The sequence below is a fragment of the Oncorhynchus mykiss genome, chromosome 8 (genome assembly GCF_057628025.1).
Source record: "Oncorhynchus mykiss isolate SJ-2025 chromosome 8, ASM5762802v1, whole genome shotgun sequence".
Lineage (NCBI taxonomy): Eukaryota > Metazoa > Chordata > Actinopteri > Salmoniformes > Salmonidae > Oncorhynchus > Oncorhynchus mykiss.
In genome coordinates this window covers 7,472,432-7,499,000 of record NC_143029.1, presented here as the reverse complement: position 1 = coordinate 7,499,000, position 26,569 = coordinate 7,472,432, and the positions used below count along the sequence as shown (strand labels likewise).

Here is a 26,569-nt window from a genome sequence, read left to right as displayed (position 1 = left end):
AACACGGAGGAAAAGGCGCCTCAGTAACATTCATGTCAGTCTCTCCTGGCTCGGAGTTGAGGAGAGATTGACTGCATCACTATTGTGGTCATTGTGCTGAAGGTACCGAACTGTCTGTTCAAGCAGTTGGTAACACAGTTCAGACACTCATCTGTACAACACAAGACATGCAACCAGAGGTCTCTTCACAGTTCAGACACTCATCTGTACAACACAAGACGTGCAACCAGAGGTCTCTTCACAGTTCAGACACTCATCTGTACCAACACAAGACATACAACCAGAAGTCTCTTCACAGTTCAGACACTCATCTGTACCAACACAAGACATGCAACCAGAGGTCTCTTCACAGTTCAGACACTCATCTGTACCAACACAAGACATGCAACCAGAGGTCTCTTCACCGTTCAGACACTCATCTGTACAACACAAGACATGCAACCAGAGGTCTCTTCACAGTTCAGACACTCATCTGTACCAACACAAGACATACAACCAGAGGTCTCTTCACAGTTCAGACACTCATCTGTACAACACAAGACATGCAACCAGAGGTCTCTTCACAGTTCAGACACTCATCTGTACCAACACAAGACATACAACCAGAGGTCTCTTCACAGTTCAGACACTCATCTGTACCAACACAAGACATGCAAACCAGAGGTATCTTCACAGTTCAGACACTCATCTGTACCAACACAAGACATGCAACCAGAGTCTCTTCACCGTTCAGACACTCATCTGTACAACACAAGACATGCAACCAGAGGTCTCTTCACCGTTCAGACACTCATCTGTACAACACAAGACATGCAACCAGAGGTCTCTTCATAGTTCAGACACTCATCTGTACCAACACAAGACATGCAACCAGAGGTCTCTTCACCGTTCAGACACTCATCTGTACCAACACAAGACATGCAACCAGAGTCTCTTCACCGTTCAGACACTCATCTCTACAACACAAGACATGCAACCAGAGGTCTCTTCACAGTTCAGACACTCATCTGTACCAACACAAGACATGCAACCAGAGGTCTCTTCACAGTTCAGACACTCATCTGTACAACACAAGACATGCAACCAGAGGTCTCTTCACAGTTCAGACACTCATCTGTACCAACACAAGACATGCAACCAGAGGTATCTTCACAGTTCAGACACTCATCTGTACAACACAAGACATGCAACCAGAGGTCTCTTCACAGTTCAGACACTCATCTGTACAACACAAGACATGCAACCAGAAGTCTCTTCACAGTTCAGACACTCATCTGTACCAACACAAGACATGCAACCAGAGGTCTCTTCACCGTTCAGACACTCATCTGTACCAACACAAGACATGCAACCAGAGGTCTCTTCACCGTTCAGACACTCATCTCTACAACACAAGACATGCAACCAGAGGTCTCTTCACAGTTCAGACACTCATCTGTACCAACACAAGACATGCAACCAGAGGTCTCTTCACAGTTCAGACACTCATCTGTACAACACAAGACATGCAACCAGAGGTCTCTTCACAGTTCAGACACTCATCTGTACCAACACAAGACATGCAACCAGAGGTATCTTCACAGTTCAGACACTCATCTGTACAACACAAGACATGCAACCAGAGGTCTCTTCACAGTTCAGACACTCATCTGTACAACACAAGACATGCAACCAGAGGTCTCTTCACAGTTCAGACACTCATCTGTACCACACAAGACATGCAACCAGAGGTCTCTTCACCTTTCAGACACTCATCTGTACCAACACAAGACATGCAACCAGAGGTCTCTTCACAGTTCAGACACTCACCTGTACAACACAAGACATGCAACCAGAGGTCTCTTCACCGTCTCCACGTACCAGAACAGTATTAAATATCGCCATGACTACATGAAACCCTCTGCCACCCCCAGGTAAACGCGAACTAGAAATAAATCCATATTTTGAAAAGCAGATAAAAGAACACCTTACTGGCACAAAGGACTGTGAAGACCCAGACATTTTTATATACACTGCCCCCAAAAAATAAAGGGAACACTTAAACAACAATGTAACTCCAAGTCAATCACACTTCTGTGAAATCAAACTGTCCACTGAGGAAGCAACACTGATTGACAATACATTTCACATGCTGTTGTGCAAATGGAATAGACAACAGGTGGAAATTATAGGCATTTAGCAAGACACCCCCCTATAAAGGAGTGGTTCTGCAGGTGGTGACCACAGACCACTTCTCAGTTCCTATGCTTCCTGGCTGACGTTTTGGTCACTTTTGAATGCTGGCGGTGCTTTCACTCTAGTGGTAGCATGAGACGGAGTCTACAACCCACACAAGTGGCTCAGGTAGTGCAGCTCATCCAGGATGGCACATCAATGCGAGCTGTGGCAAGAAGGTTTGCTGTGTCTGTCAGCGTAGTGTCCAGATCATGGAGGCGCTACCAAGGAGATCAGGAGACGTGGAGGAGGCCGTAGGAGGCAACAAATGTGCTGAACAACAACTTCACATGAACTCGTAAAAACAGCAGCTCTTCGTCGTATTCATTAAGTGTCTCTCTAGTCGTGGTTTTTAAACAATTTGGAATCTCACATTATCCTCTTTGCCGTGCGTTCAAGGCTTCCTTTTTGGCTCGAGAAAGTTATCTGATTGGCCAGCGGGAGGCCTGTAGATGCACTTGATCGGCTCTGTCCGGATAAGGCAGACTTTTACCTTCAGACGTATGAGATGGTTCGAAATAGGAACACTTTGTGTCTTCCTGGCGCTGATGAATCAAGTGCGCCTACCATCAACAGCGCGAAACAAATCAAAAAATTGGAACGCAGGGCTTTATCGTTGTTGTTTGAACAGAAATGTTTGGTGATCAACCAGATTCTACCAATTAACATATGGAATTGTTTTAAAATTGTCACACCAAGGATAATTTAGCTATTTGATTTTGAATTCTACGACGCCTTAATTAAGCTATCAAGAGTTGGTAGACCAAACCATTCGGCAGGGATGGGAGAGCTTGGTAGACCAAACCATTCGACAAACTCCCTGCTAGCCTTGTCCACCCAGCACTCTCCAGCCTCGACCACCTTTCACCACAGACGCGGAATGGCGAAATGGGCGGATGCAGTGGACAGAGACGCAGTCCATGTGTCTCTTGTTTAAATGGACAGGTTTAATTTATTATGTTAATTTGGATTTCCACGGGGCTGCAGAAATTGTCGTTGAAGGGTTATTTGATGGACAATGTGCTGTCGACTATTCTTGAAGCAAGGTAAAACCATAGCCATGGATCGTAACGTAAAACAGACAGGTGTTGCTGCGTCCAAGGTAATCTCTATAGTATTATTAAGGACGTGTAACACGCTAGGCTAGTCATGTATATCCAGAGGTTTCTCTCTCTCTCTCTCTACTTCCCTTCCTTCTAACTTTTCCCATCAGCTAATAGCACGTGTAAGTGGCAACACGTCCTAAGATAGATAGATAGAGACACACACACACACACACACACACACGCACGAGAAAGGGAGGCACTCAACAGGGTTGACCGATTTTGTTCGCTAAGAAAATGTCGGTGAACCAGGTCAGTGATTTGGCTAATTCTAGTTATCAGAGTAACTTAAAGGTTGTGGCTGTAAAAACAGAATAGGACAGGACTCATTCAGTCTCTAGTCCCGATAACACTACAGCTCTGTCTCTAGTCCCTATAACACCACAGCTCTGTCTCAGTCCTGATAACACCACAGCTCTGTCTCTAGTCCTGATAACACTACAGCTCTGTCTCTAGTCCTGATAACACCACAGTTCTGTCTCTAGTCCCGATAACACCACAGCTCTGTCTCTAGTCCCGATAACACCACAGCTCTGTCTCTAGTCCCTATAACACCACAGCTCTGTCTCTTAGTCCTGATAACACCACAGCTCTGTCTCTAGTCCTGATAACACCACAGCTCTGTCTGTAGTCCTGATAACACCACAGCTCAGCTTGTAGTCCTGATAACACCACAGCTCTGTCTGTAGTCCTGATAACACCACAGCTCTGTCTGTAGTCCTGATAACGCCACAGCCCTGTCTCAGTCCTGATAACACCACAAGGATGGGAGAGGAGTGATGGGATGGGAGAGAGGAGGAGGAGGGAGGGATGGGAGAGAGGAGAAGGGAGGGATGGGTTGAGTGTGAGGGAGGGATGGGTTGAGTGTGAGGGAGGGATGGGTTGAGTGTGAGGGAGGGATGGGTTGAGTGTGAAGGAGGGATGGGTTGAGTGTGATGGAGGGATGGGTTGAGTGTGAGGGAGGGATGGGTTAAGTGTGAGGGAGGGATGGGTTGAGTGTGAGGGAGGGATGGGTTGAGTGTGAGGGAGGGATGGGTTGAGTGTGAGGGAGGGATGGGTTGAGTGTGAGGGAGGGATGGGTTGAGTGTGAGGGAGGGATGGGTTAAGGGGAGGGATGGGTTAAGAGGGAGGGATGGGTTGAGTGTGAGGGAGGGATGGGTTGAGTGAGAGGGGGGATGGGTTGAGTGAGAGGGGGGGATGGGTTAAGTGAGAGGGAGGGATGGGTTGAGGGGGAGGGAGGGATGGGTTGAGGGGGAGGGAGGGATGGGTTGAGGGGGAGGGATGGGTTGAGTGTGAGGGAGGGATGGGTTGAGTGTGAGGGAGGGATGGGTTGAGTGAGAGGGAGGGATGGGTTGAGTGAGAGGGGGGATGGGTTGAGTGAGAGGGGGGGATGGGTTGAGTGAGAGGGGGGATGGGTTGAGTGAGAGGGAGGGATGGGTTGAGTGAGAGGGAGGGATGGGTTGAGTGAGAGGGAGGGATGGTTTGAGTGAGAGGGAGGGATGGTTTGAGTGAGAGGGAGGGATGGGTTGAGTGAGAGAGAGGGATGGGTTGAGTGAGAGAGAGGGATGGGTTGAGGGAGGGATGGGTTGAGTGAGAGGGAGGGATGGTTTGAGTGAGAGGGAGGGATGGTTTGAGTGAGAGGGGGAGGGATGGTTTGAGTGAGAGAGAGGGATGGTTTGAGTGAGAGAGGGGGATGGGTTGAGTGAGAGAGAGGGATGGGTTGAGTGAGAGAGAGGGATGGGTTGAGTGAGAGAGAGGGATGGGTTGAGTGAGAGAGAGGGATGGGTTGAGTGAGAGAGAGGGATGGGTTGAGTGAGAGAGAGGGATGGGTTGAGTGAGAGAGAGGGATGGGTTGAGTGAGTGAGTGAGAGGGAGGGAGGGAGGGATGGGTTGAGTGAGAGGGAGGGAGGGATGGGTTGAGGGAGAGGGAGGGATGGGTTGAGTGAGGGAGGGAGGGAGGGATGGGTTGAGTGAGGCGGAGGGATGGGTTGAGTGAGGTGGAGGGGTTGAGGGGGAGGGAGGGATGGGTTGAGTGAGGGGAGGGATGGGTTGAGTGAGGGGGAGGGATGGGTTGAGTGAGGGGGAGGGATGGGTTGAGTGAGAGAGAGGGATGGGTTGAGTGAGGGGGGAGGGATGGGTTGAGTGAGAGAGAGGGATGGGTTGAGTGAGTGAGAGGGAGGGATGGGTTGAGTGAGTGAGTGAGAGGGAGGGAGGGATGGGTTGAGTGAGAGGGAGGGAGGGATGGGTTGAGTGAGGGGGAGGGAGGGAGGGAGGGATGGGTTGAGTGAGAGGGAGGGAGGGATGGGTTGAGGTTGAGGGAGAGGGAGGGATGGGTTGAGTGAGGGGGGAGGGAGGGAGGGATGGGTTGAGTGAGGCGGAGGGATGGGTTGAGTGAGGTGGAGGGGTTGAGGGGGAGGAGGGATGGGTTGAGTGAGGGGAGGGATGGGTTGAGTGAGGGGAGGGATGGGTTGAGTGAGGGGGAGGGATGGGTTGAGTGAGAGAGAGGGATGGGTTGAGTGAGTGAGAGGGAGGGATGGGTTGAGTGAGTGAGTGAGAGGGAGGGAGGGATGGGTTGAGTGAGAGGGAGGGAGGGATGGGTTGAGTGAGGGGGAGGGAGGGGGGAGGAGGGATGGGTTGAGTGAGGCGGAGGGATGGGTTGAGTGAGGTGGAGGGGTTGAGGGGAGGGAGGGATGGGTTGAGTGAGGGATGGGTTGAGTGAGGGGGGAGGGATGGGTTGAGTGAGGGGGGAGGGATAGGTTGAGTGAGAAGGGGAGGGATGGGTTGAGTGAGAAGGGGGAGGGATGGGTTGAGTGAGAAGGGGAGGGATGGGTTGAGTGAGAAGAGGGGAGGGATGGGTTGAGTGAGAAGAGGGAGGGATGGGTTGAGTGAGAAGAGGGGAGGGATGGGTTGAGTGAGAAGGGGGAGGGATGGGTTGAGTGAAGAGGGGGAGGGAGGGATGGGTTGAGGGGAGAGGGAGGGAGGGATGGGTTGAGGGGAGAGGGGAGGGAGGGATGGGTTGAGGGAGAGGGAGGGAGGGATGGGTTGAGGGGAGAGGGAGGGAGGGATGGGTTGAGGGGAGAGGGAGGGAGGGATGGGTTGAGGGGAGAGGGAGGGATGGGTTGAGTGAGGGGGAGGGAGGGATGGGTTGAGCGAGGGGGAGGGAGGGATGGGTTGAGCGAGGGGGAGGGAGGGAGGGTTGAGTGAGGGGGAGGGAGGGATGGGTTGAGTGAGGGGGGAGGGAGGGATGGGTTGAGTGAGGGAGGGAGGGATGGGTTGAGTGAGGGGAGGGAGGGATGGGTTGAGTGAGGGGAGGGAGGGATGGGTTGAGTGAGAGGGAGGGATGGGTTGAGTGAGAGGGAGGGATGGTTTGAGTGAGAGGGAGGGATGGGTTGAGTGAGAGAGAGGGATGGGTTGAGTGAGAGAGAGGGATGGGTTGAGGGGAGGGATGGGTTGAGTGAGAGGGAGGGATGGTTTGAGTGAGAGGGAGGGATGGTTTGAGTGAGAGAGAGGGATGGTTTGAGTGAGAGAGAGGGATGGTTTGAGTGAGAGAGGGGGATGGGTTGAGTGAGAGAGAGGGATGGGTTGAGTGAGAGAGAGGGATGGGTTGAGTGAGAGAGAGGGATGGGTTGAGTGAGAGAGAGGGATGGGTTGAGTGAGAGAGGGATGGGTTGAGTGAGAGAGAGGGATGGGTTGAGTGAGTGAGTGAGAGGGATGGGTTGAGTGAGTGAGTGAGAGGGAGGGAGGGATGGGTTGAGTGAGAGGGAGGGATGGGTTGAGGTTGAGGGAGAGGGAGGGATGGGTTGAGTGAGGGGGGAGGGAGGGAGGGATGGGTTGAGTGAGGCGGAGGGATGGGTTGAGTGAGGTGGAGGGGTTGAGGGGGAGGGAGGGATGGGTTGAGTGAGGGGGAGGGATGGGTTGAGTGAGGGGGAGGGATGGGTTGAGTGAGGGGAGGGATGGGTTGAGTGAGAGAGAGGGATGGGTTGAGTGAGAGAGAGGGATGGGTTGAGTGAGTGAGAGGGAGGGATGGGTTGAGTGAGTGAGTGAGAGGGAGGGAGGGATGGGTTGAGTGAGAGGGAGGGAGGGATGGGTTGAGTGAGGGGAGGGAGGGAGGGAGGGATGGGTTGAGTGAGGCGGAGGGATGGGTTGAGTGAGGTGGAGGGGTTGAGGGGGAGGGAGGGATGGGTTGAGTGAGGGAGGGATGGGTTGAGTGAGGGGGAGGGATGGGTTGAGTGAGGGGAGGGATAGGTTGAGTGAGAAGGGGGGAGGGATGGGTTGAGTGAGAAGGGGGAGGGGATGGGTTGAGTGAGAAGGGGGAGGGATGGGTTGAGTGAGAAGAGGGAGGGATGGGTTGAGTGAGAAGAGGGAGGGATGGGTTGAGTGAGAAGGGGGAGGGATGGGTTGAGTGAGGGGGAGGGAGGGATGGGTTGAGTGAGGGGGAGGGGGAGGGATGGGTTGAGGGGAGAGGGAGGGAGGGATGGGTTGAGGGGAGAGGGAGGGAGGGAGGGATGGGTTGAGGGGAGAGGGAGGGAGGGAGGGATGGGTTGAGGGGAGAGGGAGGGAGGGATGGGTTGAGGGGAGAGGGAGGGAGGGATGGGTTGAGGGAGAGGGAGGGAGGGATGGGTTGAGTGAGGGGGAGGGAGGGATGGGTTGAGTGAGGGGGAGGGAGGGATGGGTTGAGTGAGGGGAGGGAGGGAGGGTTGAGTGAGGGGGGAGGGAGGGATGGGTTGAGTGAGGGGGGAGGGAGGGATGGGTTGAGTGAGGGGGAGGGAGGGATGGTTGAGTGAGGGGGGAGGGATGGGTCGAGGGGAGAGGGATGGGGAGATGGGTTGAGTGTGAGGGAGGGATGGGTTGAGTGTGGGGGAGGGATGGGTTGAGTGTGGGGGAGGGATGGGTTGAGTGTGGGGGAGGGATGGGTTGAGTGTGGGGGAGGGATGGGTTGAGTGAGAGGGAGGGATGGGTTGAGTGATAGGGGGGATGGGTTAAGTGGGGATGGGGAGATGGGTTGAGTGTGAGGGAGGGATGGGTTGAGTGTGAGGAGGGATGGGTTGAGTGTGAGGGAGGGATGGGTTGAGTGTGAGGGAGGGATGGGTTGAGTGTGAGGGAGGGATGGGTTGAGTGTGAGGGAGGGATGGGTTGGGGGGAGGGAGGGATGGGTTGAGTGAGGGGGGAGGGATGGGTTGAGGGAGAGGGATGGGGAGATGGGTTGAGTGTGAGGGAGGGATGGGTTGAGTGTGGGGGAGGGATGGGTTGAGTGTGGGGGAGGGATGGGTTGAGTGAGAGGAGGGAGGGATGGGTTGAGTGATGGGGGGATGGGTTAAGTGGGGATGGGGAGATGGGTTGAGTGTGAGGGAGGGATGGGTTGAGTGTGAGGGAGGGATGGGTTGAGTGTGAGGGAGGGATGGGTTGAGTGTGAGGGAGGGATGGGTTGAGTGAGAGGGAGGGATGGGTTGAGTGAGAGGGAGGGATGGGTTGAGTGAGTGAGAGGGAGGGATGGGTTGAGTGAGTGAGAGGGAGGGATGGGTTGAGTGAGAGGGAGGGAAGGGATGGGTTGAGTGAGAGGGAGGGAGGGATGGGTTGAGTGAGAGGGAGGGAGGGATGGGTTGAGTGAGAGGGAGGGAGGGATGGGTTGAGTGAGAGGGGAGGGAGGGATGGGTTGAGTGAGAGGGAGGGAGGGATGGGTTGAGTGGGAGGGAGGGATGGGTTGAGGGAGAGGTGGGTTGAGTGAGGGGGAGGGAGAGAAGGGAGGGATGGGTTGAGTGAGGCGGGGGGAGGGGTTGAGGGGGGAGGGAGGGATGGGTTGAGTGAGGGGAGGGATGGGTTGAGTGAGGGGGAGGGATGGGTTGAGTGAGGGGGAGGGATAGGTTGAGTGAGAAGGGGGAGGGATAGGTTGAGTGAGAAGGGGGAGGGATAGGTTGAGTGAGAAGGGGGAGGGATGGGTTGAGTGAGAAGAGGGGAGGGATGGGTTGAGTGAGAAGAGGGGAGGGATGGGTTGAGTGAGAAGAGGGAGGGATGGGTTGAGTGAGAGAGGGAGGAATGGGTTGAGTGAGAAGGGGGAGGGATTTGTTGAGTGAGGGGGAGGGAGGGATGGGTTGAGGGGAGAGGGAGGGAGGGATGGGTTGAGGGGAGAGGGAGGGAGGGATGGGTTGAGTGAGAAGAGGGGAGGGATGGGTTGAGTGAGAAGGGGGAGGGATGGGTTGAGTGAGGGAGGGAGGGATGGGTTGAGGGGAGAGGGAGGGAGGGATGGGTTGGTAGGGGAGAGGGAGGGAGGGATGGGTTGAGGGAGAGGGAGGGAGGGATGGGTTGAGGGGAGAGGGAGGGGAGGGATGGGTTGAGTGAGAAGAGGGAGGGATGGGTTGAGTGAGAAGGAGGGAGGGATGGGTTGAGGGGAGAGGGAGGGAGGGATGGGTTGAGGGGGAGAGGGAGGGAGGGATGGGTTGAGGGGAGAGGGAGGGAGGGATGGGTTGAGTGAGGGGGAGTGAGGGATGGGTTTAGTGAGGGGGAGGGAGGGATGGGTTGGGGGGAGGGAGGGATGGGTGGGTTGAGTGAGGGGGAGGGAGGGAGGGATGGGTTGAGGTTGAGGGAGAGGAGGGATGGGTTGAGTGAGGCGGAGGGATGGGTTGAGTGAGGGGGAGGGGTTGAGGGAGGGAGGGATGGGTTGAGTGAGGGGAGGGATGGGTTGAGTGAGGGGGAGGGATGGGTTGAGTGAGGGGGGAGGGATGGGTTGAGTGAGAAGGGGGAGGGATGGGTTGAGTGAGAAGTGTGAGGGATGGGTTGAGTGAGAAGAGGGGAGGGATGGGTTGAGTGAGAAGGGGGGAGGGATGGGTTGAGTGAGGGGGAGGGATGGGTTGAGTGAGGGGGAGGGAGGGATGGGTTGAGGGGAGAGGGAGGGAGGGGATGGTTGAGGGGAGAGGGAGGGAGGGATGGGTTGAGGGGAGAGGGGGAGGGAGGGATTGGTTTGAGTGAGGGGAGGGAGGGATGGTTGAGTGAGGGGAGGGGAGGGGAGGGATGGGTTGAGTGAGGGGAGGGAGGGATGGGTTGAGTGAGGGGAGGGAGGGATGGGTTGAGGGGAGAGGGATGGGGAGACCTTGTTTGACATTTTATTAATGTTATTTATAATTTATTATATCTTAGCAGTGTGTCAGTATTTACCCATCTTGTGCATTCATGCCGTAATCGTCTCTCTCTCTCTTCGCCTGCTTAGCGTGGCGGTCACTCGTTCTCGTGACGTCCCGTCCTCGGCCCTCCCATCCCAGAGGACGTGTCCTTCCCAAAGTCCTCCGTGTTCCGGGACTTCCTCTTGGCCAAGATCATCAACGCAGAGAACGCCGCCCACAAATCTCACAAGTTTCGCGCCATGGCGACACGGACACGCTGAGGAGTACCTCAGAGACCTGGCAGAGCGCCACACCACGTCGACCCCCATCGACCCATCCGGGAAATTCCCCTTCATCTCATTGGCTCACAAGAGGAAGGAGAAGAGTCGTCCGTACGCGGGGGCGGAGCTTCGGAGCCTCGGCGCCGTCACGTGGGCGGTCCACGTCGAGGATCATGGGGCGGGAGGAGAGCTCGAAGCACTACTGGCTATCTCCAACGACTTCCTCATTCTATTGGATCAGGAGGCCAAGGCCGTAGTGTTTAACTGTGCTACTAAGGACGTGATTGGCTGGACGCTTGGGAGCCCCGCCTCCATGAGGATCTTCTATGAGAGAGGGGAGAGTGTGTCTCTGAGGTCTGTCAGTAACAACACAGAGGATTTCAGAGAGGTGGTGAAACGACTGGAGGTGAGGACACACGCGCACACACACACACACACTACATTCCAGTGTCTTCTATAGTTTCAGTCAGAAGTTGTTGTGGTCTAGTCTGCGTACCGATGATGTGATTTTATGACTACTTATCTAGTGAAGGGTCATTAAAAAGCTCTGGCAGATGGAGTTATATCCCAAATGGAGCCCTATTCCCTATATAGTGCACTACTATAGACCAGAGTCCTATTCCCTATATAGTGCACTACTATAGACCAGAACCCTATTCCCTATATAGTGCACTACTATAGACCAGAGTCCTATTCCCTATATAGTGCACTACTATAGACCAGAGTCCTATTCCCTATATAGTGCACTACTATAGACCAGAGTCCATTCCCTATGTAGTGCACTACTATAGACCAGAGCCCTATTTCCCTATATAGTGCACTACTATAGACCAGAGTCCTATTCCCTATATAGTGCACTACTATAGACCAGAGTCCTATTCCCTATGTAGTGCACTACTATAGACCAGAACCCTATTCCCTATATAGTGCACTACTTTAGACCAGAGCCCTATTCCCATGTAGTGCACTACTATAGACCAGAGCCCTATTCCCTATATAGTGCACTACTATAGACCAGAACCCTATTCCCTATATAGTGCACTACTTTAGACCAGAGCCCTATTCCCTATGTAGTGCACTACTATAGACCAGAGCCCTATTGCCTATATAGTGCACTACTTTAGACCAGAGCCCTATTCCCTATGTAGTGCACTACTATAGACCAGAGCCCTATTCCCTATGTAGTGCACTACTTTAGACCAGAGCCCTATGTGTCCTGGTCAAAAGTAGTGCCCTATATATGGAATAGTGTGCTATTTGGGATGCCTACTTGGTTATAATTGCCTCGGGTGATGGTTCTAAACTGTTACCATGGCAACGAGCCAATAACATGTTGTTATGTAATCAGCATCATCAGCTGGTTCTGAAGACTTCTTCCGTTTCCTCCAACCCACTCAAATGGTGTGATACACACCTACACACACACACACACATCCACACACACCCCTACACACATCCACACACACCCCTACACACACACACACACACACACACACACACACACACACACACACATCCACACACACCCCTACCCACACACACCCCTACACACACACACACACACACACACACACACACATCCACACACACACACACATCCACACACACCCCTACACAGCGTTCACAGGGCGTTCGCAGCGCTTCTCAGGGCGTTCACAGGGCTTTCGCAGGGCTTTCGCAGGGCTTTCGCAGGGCTTTCGCAGGGCTTTCAGACACAATGTTCAATAGAGTGTATCTGCTTTTTTCTGATGAATATGTTGATGTTCAGTCAGTGCTGCCAACTTTGTGTGAGGGAGCAGGTGGAAGGAGACACACTCACCTCTCGTCTTCCTGCAAGTGGTCGAACACACAGACTGCAGAAAGTATTTAGAACCACTATGTACTCCCTATCCGCCTCGAAACAGTCCCTGTCCGCCTCGAAACAGTCCCTGTCCGCCTCGAAACAGTCCCTGTCCACCTCGAAAGAGTCCCTGTCCGCCTCGAAACAGTCCCTATCCGCCTCGAAACAGTCCCTGTCCGCCTCGAAACAGTCCCTGTCCGCCTCGAAACAGTCCCTGTCCGCCTCGAAACAGTCCCTGTCCGCCTCGAAACAGTCCCTGTCCACCTCAGCCCAATAGTTTTTTCAAAGCAGCTAGGTATGTCTACTGAATAACTTATTCATGAGAGAGAGAGAGGGAGAGGGAGAGAGAGAGGGAGAGAGAGGGAGAGAGGGAGAGAGGGAGAGAGAGGGAGAGAGAGGGAGAGAGAGGGAGAGAGAGGGAGAGGGAGAGGGAGAGGGAGAGGGAGAAAAAAAAATAGGATTTTCAAAGGAAATTAATTTTAGGTCACCATAGAATAACATAACGTTGTGTGTGGCCAGTCGCCTGTCACGGAGCCCTTAGCTAGCTGTATTTATAGTGCCATTTCCTCTTTAGCTTAAGAGCCCTTATTCCTGTCCCCGACTAAAGAAAACCACACACACACACACACACACACACTCCATTTCTACTGCACCCCCTGTTAGTGACCTGTCTGAAGACCTTCTGCTATGCATGCCAATACTAACGGACAAGTCTTGAATCACCAAATCAAATTCTGTTAGTCACAGGAGCCGAATCCAACCAGGTGTTGACTTTACCCTGGAATGATTACTTACAAGCCCTTAACCAACAATGCATAGTTTTTCAAAAAGGATTAATTAAATAAATAAAAAAGTGGCCAGAAATATTAACACAAAAAAATAACAATATCCAGGCTTTGTACGAGGAGTACCAATACTGAGTCAATGTGCAGAAGTACAAGTATTTAATTGAATTGTGGTAGTATGTACATGTAGGTAGGGGTAAAAGTGACTAGTCAATCAGGATAGACAATAAACAGAGTAGCAGCAGCTTATGTGAAGAGTGAAAGTGTGTCTTTATGTGTCATTATGTGTGTGTTTGTGAGAGTATATTGTGTGTGTGTGTGTGTGTGTGTTGGAGTGTCACTATAGTGTGTGTGGGTAATAACAACTAAGATAAATAAAAACTAATCACTCTCTCCTCTCCCTTCCCCTCCCTACCTCACCCTCCCTCGATCCCACCTCCCTCGATCATCCCTCCCTCGATCATCCCTCCCTCGATCATCCCTCCCTCGATCATCACTCCCTCGATCCCCCTCCCTCGGTCCCTCCCGCGCCCCCCTCCCTTGATCCCCCCTCCCTCGATCATCCCTCCCTCGCTCCCCCCTCCCTCGATCCCCACTCCCTCGATCTTCCCTCCCTCGCTCCCCCCTCCCTCGGCCCCTCCCTCTATCCCCCTCCCTCGATCCCCCCTCCCTCGATCTTCCCTCCTCTTTACTCCCCCCTCCCTCGATCTTCCCTCCCTCAATCCCCCCTCCCTCGACCCCTCCCTCGCTCCCCCCTCCCTCGGCCTCCTCCCTCGCTCACCCCTCCCTCGACCCCTCCCTCGCTCCCCCCTCCCTCGGCCCCTCCCTCGCTCCCCACCAGTACCTGACTAAGGGTTGTGAGACGTCTGAGATGACACTACGTCGTAACGGGCTGGGCCAGCTGGGTTTCCATGTCAACTACGAGGGCATCGTGGCAGAGGTGGAGTCATACGGGTACGCCTGGCAGGCGGGGCTGAGGCAGGGCAGCCGATTGGTCGAAATCTGCAAGGTTCGTAATTTCCTTTAAACTTGTAGATTTCAATGTGTGGATAATTCTTGTGTTTATTTTAATTACTCTGAAATTGTATCAAATGATTTGCATCTATTGATACCATACAGTATATTGGTATGCCATACAACCTTTTTAAAAAAATATTCTGTCAAGGTTGCCGTGGCGACACTGACCCACGAACAGATGATAGACTTGCTGAGGACGTCGTGTTACCGTCAGGGTAGTCATCATCCCGCCACACGAAGACGCTACCCCACGCAGGTGTGTGTGTGTGTTTGTCTAAGGGGTTGGCGTGTGTGATGTCAGTCACGGTCAGACTGGTGATTATGAGGTCTATCATCATGTCAGCCATGTGTGTGTGTGTGTGTGTGTGTGTGTGTAGACTTACCTGTGCTTCTTATCCTCTCTCTTTTCCTCTCTCCCTCTCTCGTCCCTCCCTCCTCTCTTCCTCTGCCCCTCTTCCCGCTTCCTCTCCCTCCCTCTCTTTCTCTCACTTCCTTTCTCTTCGTTCTCGCTCTCTCTCCCTCTCTCTCCTTCTCTCTCCCTCCCTCGCTTTCTCTGCCTCCCTCTCTCCCTCCCCCGTCCTTCCTTCCTTCCCCACTCTCTCCTTCCCTCCCCCACGCGCTCTCCTTCCCTCCCCCACGCTCCTTCCTCCCCCACACTCTCCTCCCTCCCCCACGCTCCTTCCTCCCCCACGCTCCTCTCCCTCCCCACGCTCTCTTCCTCTCACTCCTCTCCCTCGCCCCCTCCCCTTCTTTCCTGTCTCCCCTCTTTCTTCCCTGTCTCCCCTTCTTTCCTGTTCCCCTCTCCTCTCCCTTCCTCATCCTCTCCTTATCCCCCTCCCTTCTCGGCACCTCCCTCTCCTTCTCTCTCTCTCCCTCTCTCTTCCTCTCTCTCCCTCTCTCTCCCTCTCCCTCTCTCTCTACAGAGGTTGCTGAGCTCTACCGTATGCCAGTGGTTGAGTACAAGGGGAGTGGTGAGAGTGGTTCATTTGACTACAAGTTCCCGTTCCGCAGCAAAGACAACAAGTGGCAGAGAACCTCCAGTAGTCCCCAGCAGTCCCTGACGGCCTCCCCCCAGCCGCACACCCCCAACCGGGCCGTCAGCCTGGGAGCTCTGGGAAGACTCTGTCTGCTGAACGCCCAGAGAGAAACGCTGCTATACCACGAGTGTTAGTAGTGATGGACGGCCGCTGGATACCAAGAGGTAGGGGAGAGGAGAAAGGGAGGGAGGGAGAGGAGAGGAGAAGGGGAGGGAGGGAGGGGACAGGAGGGAGAGGAGAGGAGGGGAGGGAGGGAGTGAGGGGAGAGGAGAAGGGGAGGGAGGGAGGGAGAGAAGGGGAGGGAGTAAGGGGGGGGGAGTAAGGGGAGGGAGGGAGGGAGGGGAGAGGAGAAGGGGGGGAGGAGAAGGGGGGAGGAGAAGGGAGGGGAGGGAGTAAGGGGAGGGAGGGAGTAAGGGAAGGGAGGGAGTAAGGGGAGGGAGGGGAGGGGAGAGGAGAGGAGAAGGGGAGTGAGGGGAGGGAGTGAGGGGAGTGAGGGAGGGAGTGAGGGAGGGAGTGAGGGAGGGAGGGAGTGAGGGGGGAGGGAAGGGAGTGAGGGGAGGGAGGGAGGGAGGGAGTGGAGGGGAAGGGAAGCGGAAGAGGGGAGGAGGGAGAGGAGAAGGGGAGGGGAGGGAGGGAGTGAGGGGAGGGAGGGAGGGAGTGAGGGGAGGGAGGGGAGGGAGGGGAGAGGAGAGGGAGGGGGGAGGGAGGGAGGGAAGGGAGTGAGGGGAGAGGGGAAGGGGAGTGAGGGGGTGAGAGGAGAAGGGGAGGGAGGGAGGGAGTAAGGGGAGGGAGGGAGGGAGGGGAGAGGAGAAGGGAGGGGAGAGGAGAGGGGAGGGAGGGAGTGAGGGGAGAGGAGAAGGGGAGGAGGGAATGAGGGAGAGAAGAAGGCAGGAGGGAGGGGGAGAGGAGAAGGGGAGGAAGGGAGTGAGGGAGGGAGAGGAGGAGGGGAGAGGGAGGGGGAGAGGAGAGGAGAAAAGTAGGGGAGGGAGGGAGGAGGGAGGGAGAGGAGGATGAGTGTGTGGACTTGTGATTTCCTTTGCCAAATAAAATATTGCTGCTTTGTCAACCTTAGATTGCTCCCTTGATGTCAATAAAGTTAGTTTGAATTTGGGAAGAGGGACAAGGTTGAGAGGATTAATGTCTTCTCTCTGTATCTCCTAATTGATTAACGTAGTGCTTCTTCTTCTCTGGTAACCCCCCTCCAGAATGTCTCCTGGGGGCAGTGAGAAATGTGCCGTAACCTCCTCTCTGGCTCTGGGCCGTTCTCCTCACAACCTATCTTCCCCTCCAACCTCTCCTGCTCCACTGACACCTCACAGCACTGGAGGACTCAGAAGTCTATGCCTGAGGGGTAAGAGATGGGGAGAGTGTTGGTCACCTGTAGCATGTTGAATATAACCCTTTATGTAAGTGTTAAGGAAGTGGTTGGAAGGTGTTAACACCCGGCAACCACTTAACACCCGGCAACCACTTAACACCCGGCAACCACTTAACACCCTTTTTTTTTCTCTCTCTCTCTCTCTCTCTGTCTTATTTTTATGTAACCTTTATTTAACTAGACAAGTCAGTTAAGAACAAATTCTTTATTTAAAATGACAGCCTACCAAAAGGCAAAAGGCCTCCTGGGGAATGGGGCCTGGATTAAATGTTTAAAAATAAATAACATAAATATAGGACAAAACACACATCACGACATGAGAATAGACCTAAAGACAACAACATAGCAAAAGGCAGCAACACATGACAACACAACATGGTAGCAACACAACATGACAACACAACATGACAACACAGCATGGTAGCAACACAACATGACAACACAACATGGTAGCAAACACAACATGACAACACAGCATGGTAGCAACACAACATGACAACACAACATGGTAGCAACACAACATGACAACACAACATGGTAGCAACACAACATGACAACACAACATGACAACACAACATGACAACACAGCATGGTAGCAACACAACATGACAACACAACATGACAACACAGCATGGTAGCAACACAACATGACAACACAGCATGGTAGCAACACAACATGACAACACAGCATGGTAGCAACACAACATGACAACATAGCATTGTAGGAACACAACATGCAACACAGCATGGTAGCAACACAACATGACAACACAACATGACAACACAACATGACAACACAGCATGGTAGCAACACAACATGACAACACAGCATGGTAGCAACACAACATGACAACACAGCATGGTAGCAACACAACATGACAACACACAGCATGGTAGCAACACAACATGACAACAACACAGCATGGTAGCAACATGACAACACAACATGGTAGCAACACAACATGGCAACACAACATGACAACACAACATGGTAGCAACACAACATGACAACACAGCATGGTAGCAACACAACATGACAACACAACATGGTAGCAACACAACATGACAACACAGCATGGTAGCAACACAACATGACAACACAGCATGGTAGCAACACAACATGACAACACAGCATGGTAGCAACACAACATGACAACACAGCATGGCAGCAACACAACATGACAACACAACATGGTAGCAACACAACATGACAACACAGCATGGTAGCAACACAACATGACAACACAGCATGGTAGCAACACAACATGACAACACAACATGGTAGCAACACAACATGACAACACAACATGGTAGCAACACAACATGACAACACAACATGACAACACAACATGACAACACAACATGACAACACAACATGACAACACAGCATGGTAGCAACACAACATGACAACACAACATGGTAGCAACACAACATGACAACACAACATGACAACACAGCATGGTAGCAACACAACATGACAACACAGCATGGTAGCAACACAACATGACAGCATGGTAGCAACACAACATCACAACATAGCATTGTAGGAACACAACATGCAACACAGCATGGTAGCACAACACTACAACACAACATGACAACACAACATGACAACACAACATGACAACACAGCATGGTAGCAAACACACATGACAACACAGCATGGTAGCAACACAACATGACAACACAGCATGGTAGCAACACAACATGACAACACAGCATGGTAGCAACACAACATGACAACACAGCATGGTAGTACATGACAACACAACATGGTAGCAACACAACATGGCAACACAACATGACAACACAACATGGTAGCAACACAACATGACAACACAGCATGGTAGCAACACAACATGACAACACAACATGGTAGCAACACAACATGACAACACAGCATGGTAGCAACACAACATGACAACACAGCATGGGTAGCAACAGTACATGACAACACAGCATGGTAGCAACACAACATGACAACACAGCATGGCAGCAGCAACACAACATGACAACACAACATGGTAGCAACACAACATGACAATACAGCATGGTAGCAACACAACATGACAACACAGCATGGTAGCAACACAACATGACAACACAACATGGTAGCAACACAACATGACAACACAACATGACAACACACACTACAACACAACATGACAACACAACATGGTAGCAACACATGACAACACAACATGGTAGCAACACAACATGACAACACAACATGACAACACAGCATGGTAGCAACACAACATGACAACACAGCATGGTAGCAACACAACATGACAGCATGGTAGCAACACAACATGACAACTAAACATGGTAGCAACACAACATGACAACACAGCAGGGTAGCAACACAACATGACAACACAGCATGGTAGCAACACAACATGACAACACAACATGGTAGCAACACAACATGACAACACAACATGGTAGCAACACAACATGACAACAAAGCATGGTAGCAACACAACATGACAACACAGCATGGTAGCAACACAACATGACAACACAGCATGGTAGCAACACAACATGACAACACAACATGGTAGCAACACAACATGACAACACAGCATGGTAGCAACACAACATGACAACACAGCATGGTAGCAACACAACATGACAACACAGCATGGTAGCAACACAACATGACAACACAACATGGTAGCAACACAACATGACAACACAACATGACAACACAACATGACAACACAACATGACAACACAACATGACAACACATGACAACACAACATGGTAGCAACACATGACAACACAACATGGTAGCAACACAACATGACAACACAACATGACAACACAGCATGGTAGCAACACAACATGACAACACAGCATGGTAGCAACACAACATGACAACACAGCATGGTAGCAACACAACATGACAACACAGCATGGTAGCAACACAACATGACAACAACATGGTAGCAACCCAACATGACAACACAGCATGGTAGCAACACAACATGACAACACAGCATGGTAGCAACACAACATGACAACACATCATGGTAGCAACACAACATGACAACACAGCATGGTAGCAACACAACATGACAACACAGCATGGTAGCAACACAACATGACAACACAGCATGGTAGCAACACAACATGACAACACAGCATGGTAGCAACACAACATGACAACAACATGGTAGCAACACAACATGACAACACAGCATGGTAGCAACACAACATGACAACACAGCATGGTAGCAACACAACATGACAACACATCATGGTAGCAACACAACATGACAACACAACATGGTAGCAACACAACATGACAACAACATGGTAGCAACACAACATGACAACAACATGGTAGCAACACAACATGACAACAACATAGCAAGGCAGCAACACATGACAACACAACATGGTAGCAACACAACATGGTACAAACATTATTGGACACAGACAACAGCACAAAGGCAAGAAGGTAGAGACAACAATACATCATGCAAAGCAGCCACAACTGTCAGTAAGAGTGTCCATGACTGAGTCTTTGAATGAAGAGATGGAGATAAAACTGTCCAGTTTGAGTGTTTGTTGCAGCTCGTTCCAGTCGCTAGCTGCAGCGAACTGAAAAGACGAGTGACCCAGGGATGTGTGTGCTTTGGGGACATTTAACAGAATGTGACTGGCAGAACGGGTGTTGTATGTGGAGGATGAGGGCTCCAGTAGAGATCCCAGATAGGGAACTAGGCCTAACATGGTTTTATAAATAAGCATCAACCAGTGGGTCTTGCGACGGGTATACAGAGATGACCAGTTTACAGAGGAGTCTAAAGTGTAGTGATGTGTCCTATAAGGAGCATTGGTGGCAAATCTGATGGCCGAATGGTAAAGAACATCTAGCCGCTCGAGAGCACCCTCTACCTGCCGATCTATAAATTACGTCTCCGTAATCTAGCATGGGTAGGATGGTCATCTGAATCAGGGTTAGTTTGACAGCTGGGGTGAAAGAGGAGCGATTACAATAGAGGAAACCAAGTCTAGATTTAACTTTAGCCTGCAGCTTTGATATGTGCTGAGAGAAGGACAGTGCACCGTCTAGCCATACTCCCAAGTACTTGTATGAGGGTGCCTACCTCAAGCTCTAAACCCTCAGAGGTAGTAATCACACCGGTGGGGAGAGGGGCATTCTTGATGCAAAACCACATTACCTTTGTTTTGGAGGTGTTCAGAACAAGGTTAAGGGCAGAGAAAGCTTGTTGGACATTAAGAAAGCTTTGTGATTGAGCATTTAACACAAAATCCTGGGAGGGGCCAGCTGAGCATAAGACTGTATCATCTGCATATAAATGGATGAGAGAGCTTCCTACTGCCTGAGCTATGTTGTTGATGTAAATTGAGAAGAGCGTGGGGCCTAGGATTGAGCCTTGGGGTACTCCCTTGGTGACAGGGCAGTGGCTGAGACAGCAGATGTTCTGACTTTATACACTGCACTCTTTGAGAGAGGTAGTTAGCAAACCAGGCCAAAGACCCCTCAGAGACACCAATATTCCTTAGCCAGCCCACAAGAATAGAATGGTCTACCGTATCAAAAGCTTTGGCCAAGTCAATAAAAATAGCAGCACAACATGGCTTAGAATCAAGGGCAATGGTGACGTCATTGAGGACCTTTAAGGTTGCAGTGACACATCCATAACCTGAGCGGACACCAGAGAGAATACAATAGACATCAAGAAAGCCAGTCAGTTGATTATTGACAAATTTTTTCAACACTTTTGATAAACAGGACAAAATAGAAATAGGTATATAACAGTTAGGATCAGCTTGATCTCCCTCTTTAAGTAAAGGACACACACACACACACCCACACACACCCACACACTCACACACACAAACACACTAACACACACACACACTAACACACACACACACACCCACACACACTAACACACACACACACACAAACACACACTCACACACACACACACACACACACACTAACACACACTAACACACACACACACACACACACACACACTAACACACACACTAACACACACACACACACACACACCCACACACACTAACACACACACACACACACTAACACACACACACACACACACACCCACACACACTAACACACACACACACACACACACTAACACACACACACACTATATAGTGTCCTCCATTCCCTATATAGTGCCCTACACCATTAGTGCCCTACACCATTAGTGCCCTACACCATTAGTGCCCTATACCATTAGTGCCCTATACCATTAGTGCCCTACACCATTAGTGCCCTACACCATTAGTGCCCTACACCATTAGTGCCCTATACCATTAGTGCCCTATACCATTAGTGCCCTACACCATTAGTGCCCTACACCATTAGTGCCCTACACCATTAGTGCCCTACACCATTAGTGCCCTATACCATTAGTGCCCTACACCATTAGTGCCCTACTCCATTGGTGCCCTACACCATTAGTGCCCTACATAGGGAATAGGGTACTATTTGGTACATATCCCATGACCCAGTCTGTGCAACGTAGGCAGTCTTCCGCCCACAACCCTGCTTTTCAATTTACTTTCTATTTATTTCCTTCCTTATTTTTCTCTCTACTCCTGCATCTATACATCTATGCATCTATACATCTATGCATCTATACATCTATACATCTATACATCTATGCATCTATACATCTATGCATCTATGCATCTATACATCTATACATCTATGCATCTATGCATCTATACATCTATACATCTATGCATCTATGCATATATACATCTATACATCTATACATCTATACATCTATGCATCTATACATCTATACCTAACACATGTTGTAGTGGATGGGAAACAGCATGTCTGCTGTTCTGTGGGCGACTTGATGTTCGCAAAATTAAATGGACTTTCAATGCGCTTGACCACAACTTGCTGTGTTTTTGTGTGGCTGTTTTTCCTTCTCTCTCTGTGTGTGTGTGTGTGTGGTGTGTGTGTGTGTGTGTGTGTGTGTTCGTTCGTTCTAGGTTCGGAGAACGCAGACAACACTCTCCTTTATCTACGGAGCGGCAGGTGGTGGGAGAAGGAGGGGCTAGCGGCAAGTCCACACCAAATTGGCCGAGAGTAGAGGAAGGGGGTGGGTCCGACAGAGGTTCTACAGGTGAGATTGACCAATGGGAGAGAGGGATTTGATAATTAAGGAAGAAAAGACAGGTTGCAGTAGTTTCCATACTGTCATACCACTTGGGAGTTCTACATGCTGATGTGGATATTGGATCAGTCAACATCAGTGTTTCTCAACTCTAGTCCTCCAGCTCCCCCCAACAGCTCTCCCCCCTAACAGCTCTTCCCCCCCCCCCCCCCCCCAACAGCTCCCCCCCCCCCCAACAGCTCTCCCCCCCAACAGCTCTCCCCCCCAACAGCTCTCCCCCCCAACAGCTCTCCCCCCCAACAGCTCTCCCCCCCAACAGCTCCCCACCCCCAACAGCTCCCCCCCAAGAGCCCCCCCCCCCAACAGCTTTCCCCCCCAACAGCTCCTGTTGTTCTACCTCTGGACAAACGTCCGGGACTACAACAACAGCAACTTGTACTGTTGGGGGTGCTGGAGGACTGGAGTTGGGAAACACTGCCCGATGTAATGCACTATGGGTTATATTATAGAAAACATTATACACTGGGGGAAAGAAAGTAGAACATATTGGTGTAGTTCCCTATCACCAGTCCTCAGAGTTGGTGCATGTGAGATGTTGAGTAGTTTAAAGTCATTTATAAACTGGTTGGTTCGAGCCCTGAATGTTGATTGGCTGAAAGCCGTGGTATATCGGGTATGACAAAACAATATTTTTGTACTTTTCTAATTATGTTGTTAACAGGTTTATAATCGCAATAAGGCACCTCCGGGGTTTGTGGTATATGGCCAATATAGCACGGCTAAGGACTGTTGCGTCGTTCCTGAGAACAGCTCTTAGCCGTGCTATATTGGCCACATACCACACCTCCTTGGGCCTTACTGTTAAAACATACACCTACTCCTATATGAACATAGACCTATCTAGGTACACCTACTCCTATATGAACACAGACCTATAAACCTATAGACATAGACCTATCTAGGTACACCTACTCCTATATGAACACAGACCTATCTAGATACACCTATGAACATAGACCTATCTAGATACACCTATGAACATAGACCTATCTAGATACACCTATGAACATAGACCTATCTAGATACACCTATGAACATAGACCTATCTAGATACACCTATGAACATAGACCTATCTAGATACACCTATGAACATAGACCTATCTAGATACACCTATGAACATAGACCTATCTAGATACACCTATGAACATAGACCTATCTAGATACACCTATGAACATAGACCTATCTAGATACACCTATGAACATAGGTCTATCTAGAGACACCTACTCCCATATGAACATAGACCTATCTAGATACAGCTATGAACATAGGTCTATCTAGATACACCTATGAACATAGGTCTATCTAGAGACACCTACTCCCATATGAACATAGACCTATCTAGATACAGCTATGAACATAGGTCTATCTAGATGCACCTATGAACATAGACCTATCTAGAGACACCTACTCCTATATGAACACAGACCTATCTAGATACACCTATGAACATAGACCTATCTAGGTACACCTACTCCTATATGAACACAGACCTATCTAGATACACCTACTCCTATATGAACATAGACCTATCTAGATAAACCTATAGACATAGATCTATCTAGGTACACCTACTCCTATATGAACACAGACCTATCTAGATACACCTATGAACATAGACCTATCTAGATACACCTATGAACATAGACCTATCTAGATACACCTATGAACATAGGTCTATCTAGAGACACCTACTCCCATATGAACATAGACCTATCTAGATACAGCTATGAACATAGACCTATCTAGATACAGCTATGAACATAGACCTATCTAGATACACCTATGAACATAGACCTATCTAGATACACCTACTCCTATATGAACATAGACCTATCTAGATACACCTATGAACATAGACCTATCTAGATACACCTATGAACATAGGTCTATCTAGAGACACCTACTCCCATATGAACATAGACCTATCTAGATACACCTATGAACATAGACCTATCTAGATACAGCTATGAACATAGACCTATCTAGATACACCTATGAACATAGACCTATCTAGATACACCTACTCCTATATGAACATAGACCTATCTAGATACACCTACTCCTATATGAACATAGACCTATCTAGAGACACCTACTCCTATATGAACATAGACCTATCTAGATACACCTACGGTCTGCATCCGTTTATATATTAGTGTGGTTTCCTATCAGTCATCTCAGAGAAATGCCCTTTAAGATGAAATATGTCCGGTACCTTAAATACAAACATTTCACTACTGCTAACTGCTGTATAAATGTCAAAATGACTGTGTTCATCTCTGACTGCAGTGTGATCGTCCATCCGTCAGTGTGGTAGTTTGCCTTGTCGTGTTAAAACAGTGTGTGGGAAGAACACGGATGTTAAATTGCCTCTGTCGCATTTAGCGTGTATCTGCTGGTACGTTACATTTGAAGTGGAGCTTCAGCCCAGAACAGAGAGGCAAGTAAAACCTCCCACTCAGAGAGAGAGAGAATCCCCTGCTCTCTACCACATATTATAGAGTGTGTGTGTGTGTGTGTGTACACCTGCAGCTTTCACTGCCAGTAGTACTCTCCCATGGCTCTTTCTGTATGAAACAGCTGTTGGCTTTGATGGCACTGACAGCCCCACTCTTCCTGTCCCCCCCCCCTCATACACCCCAACACACACACACCCCGCCCTCCCCCCTCATACACCCCAACACACACATACCCCCCCCCTCCCCCTCATAAACCCCAACACACACATAACCCCCATAAACCCCAACACACACATACCCCCCCCTCATACACCCCAACACACACATACCCCCCCTCATAAACCCCAACACACACATACCCCCCCCCCCCCCATAAACCCCAACACACACATTACCCCCCTCATACACCCCAACACACACATTACCCCCCCCTCATACACCCCAACACACACATACCCCCCCCCCATACACCCCAACACACACATTACCCCCCCCCCCATACACCCCAACACACACATTACCCCCCCCATACACCCCAACACACACATTACCCCCCCATACACCCCAACACACACATTACCCCCCCCCCCCCATACACCCCAACACACACATTACCCCCCCCTCATACACCCCAACACACACTTACCCCCCCCCCATACACCCCAACACACACATACCCCCCCCCCATACACCCCAACACACACATACCCCCTCCTCATACACCCCAACACACACATACACCCCCCCCCCCCCCCTCATACACCCCAACACACACATACCCCCTCCTCATACACCCCAACACACACATACACCCCCCCCCCCCCCCCCCCCCCCCCCCCCCTCATACACCCCAACACACACACGTTTAAAAGCCACAGGTGCTGTTAAAGAACCATTTTGAATGTCTCTTCGGCAATATAAAATCAGAACAACCTAGAACATATCTACCTCTCTCGGGTTCCTTCATATCCAGCTAGGGCTGCTGTTATATACAGCTAGGGCTGCTGTTATATCCAGCTAGGGCTGCTGTTATATCCAGCTAGGGCTGCTGTTATATCCAGCTAGGGCTGCTGTTATATCTAGCTAGGGCTGCTGTTATATCCAGCTAGGGCTGTTGTTATATCCAGCTAGGGCTGCTGTTATATCCAG

The 26,569-nt window shown here is 50.8% G+C and overlaps 1 protein-coding gene across 1 annotated transcript in view; it reads left to right on the top strand.

The window, feature by feature from the left end:
- The window catches only part of sipa1l1 (signal-induced proliferation-associated 1 like 1), a 219,796-nt gene that overhangs the window by 158,184 nt on the left and 35,043 nt on the right, over nucleotides 1–26,569 (top strand). The window contains 12 exon segments of the mRNA XM_090242469.1: nucleotides 10,519–10,550; nucleotides 10,553–10,689; nucleotides 10,691–11,098; nucleotides 14,159–14,326; nucleotides 14,483–14,536; nucleotides 14,538–14,594; nucleotides 15,260–15,443; nucleotides 15,446–15,496; nucleotides 15,499–15,535; nucleotides 16,577–16,650; nucleotides 16,653–16,722; nucleotides 22,773–22,906. Of these exon segments, the coding sequence (XP_090098595.1) occupies nucleotides 10,519–10,550; nucleotides 10,553–10,689; nucleotides 10,691–11,098; nucleotides 14,159–14,326; nucleotides 14,483–14,536; nucleotides 14,538–14,594; nucleotides 15,260–15,443; nucleotides 15,446–15,496; nucleotides 15,499–15,535; nucleotides 16,577–16,650; nucleotides 16,653–16,722; nucleotides 22,773–22,906 (1,406 nt within the window).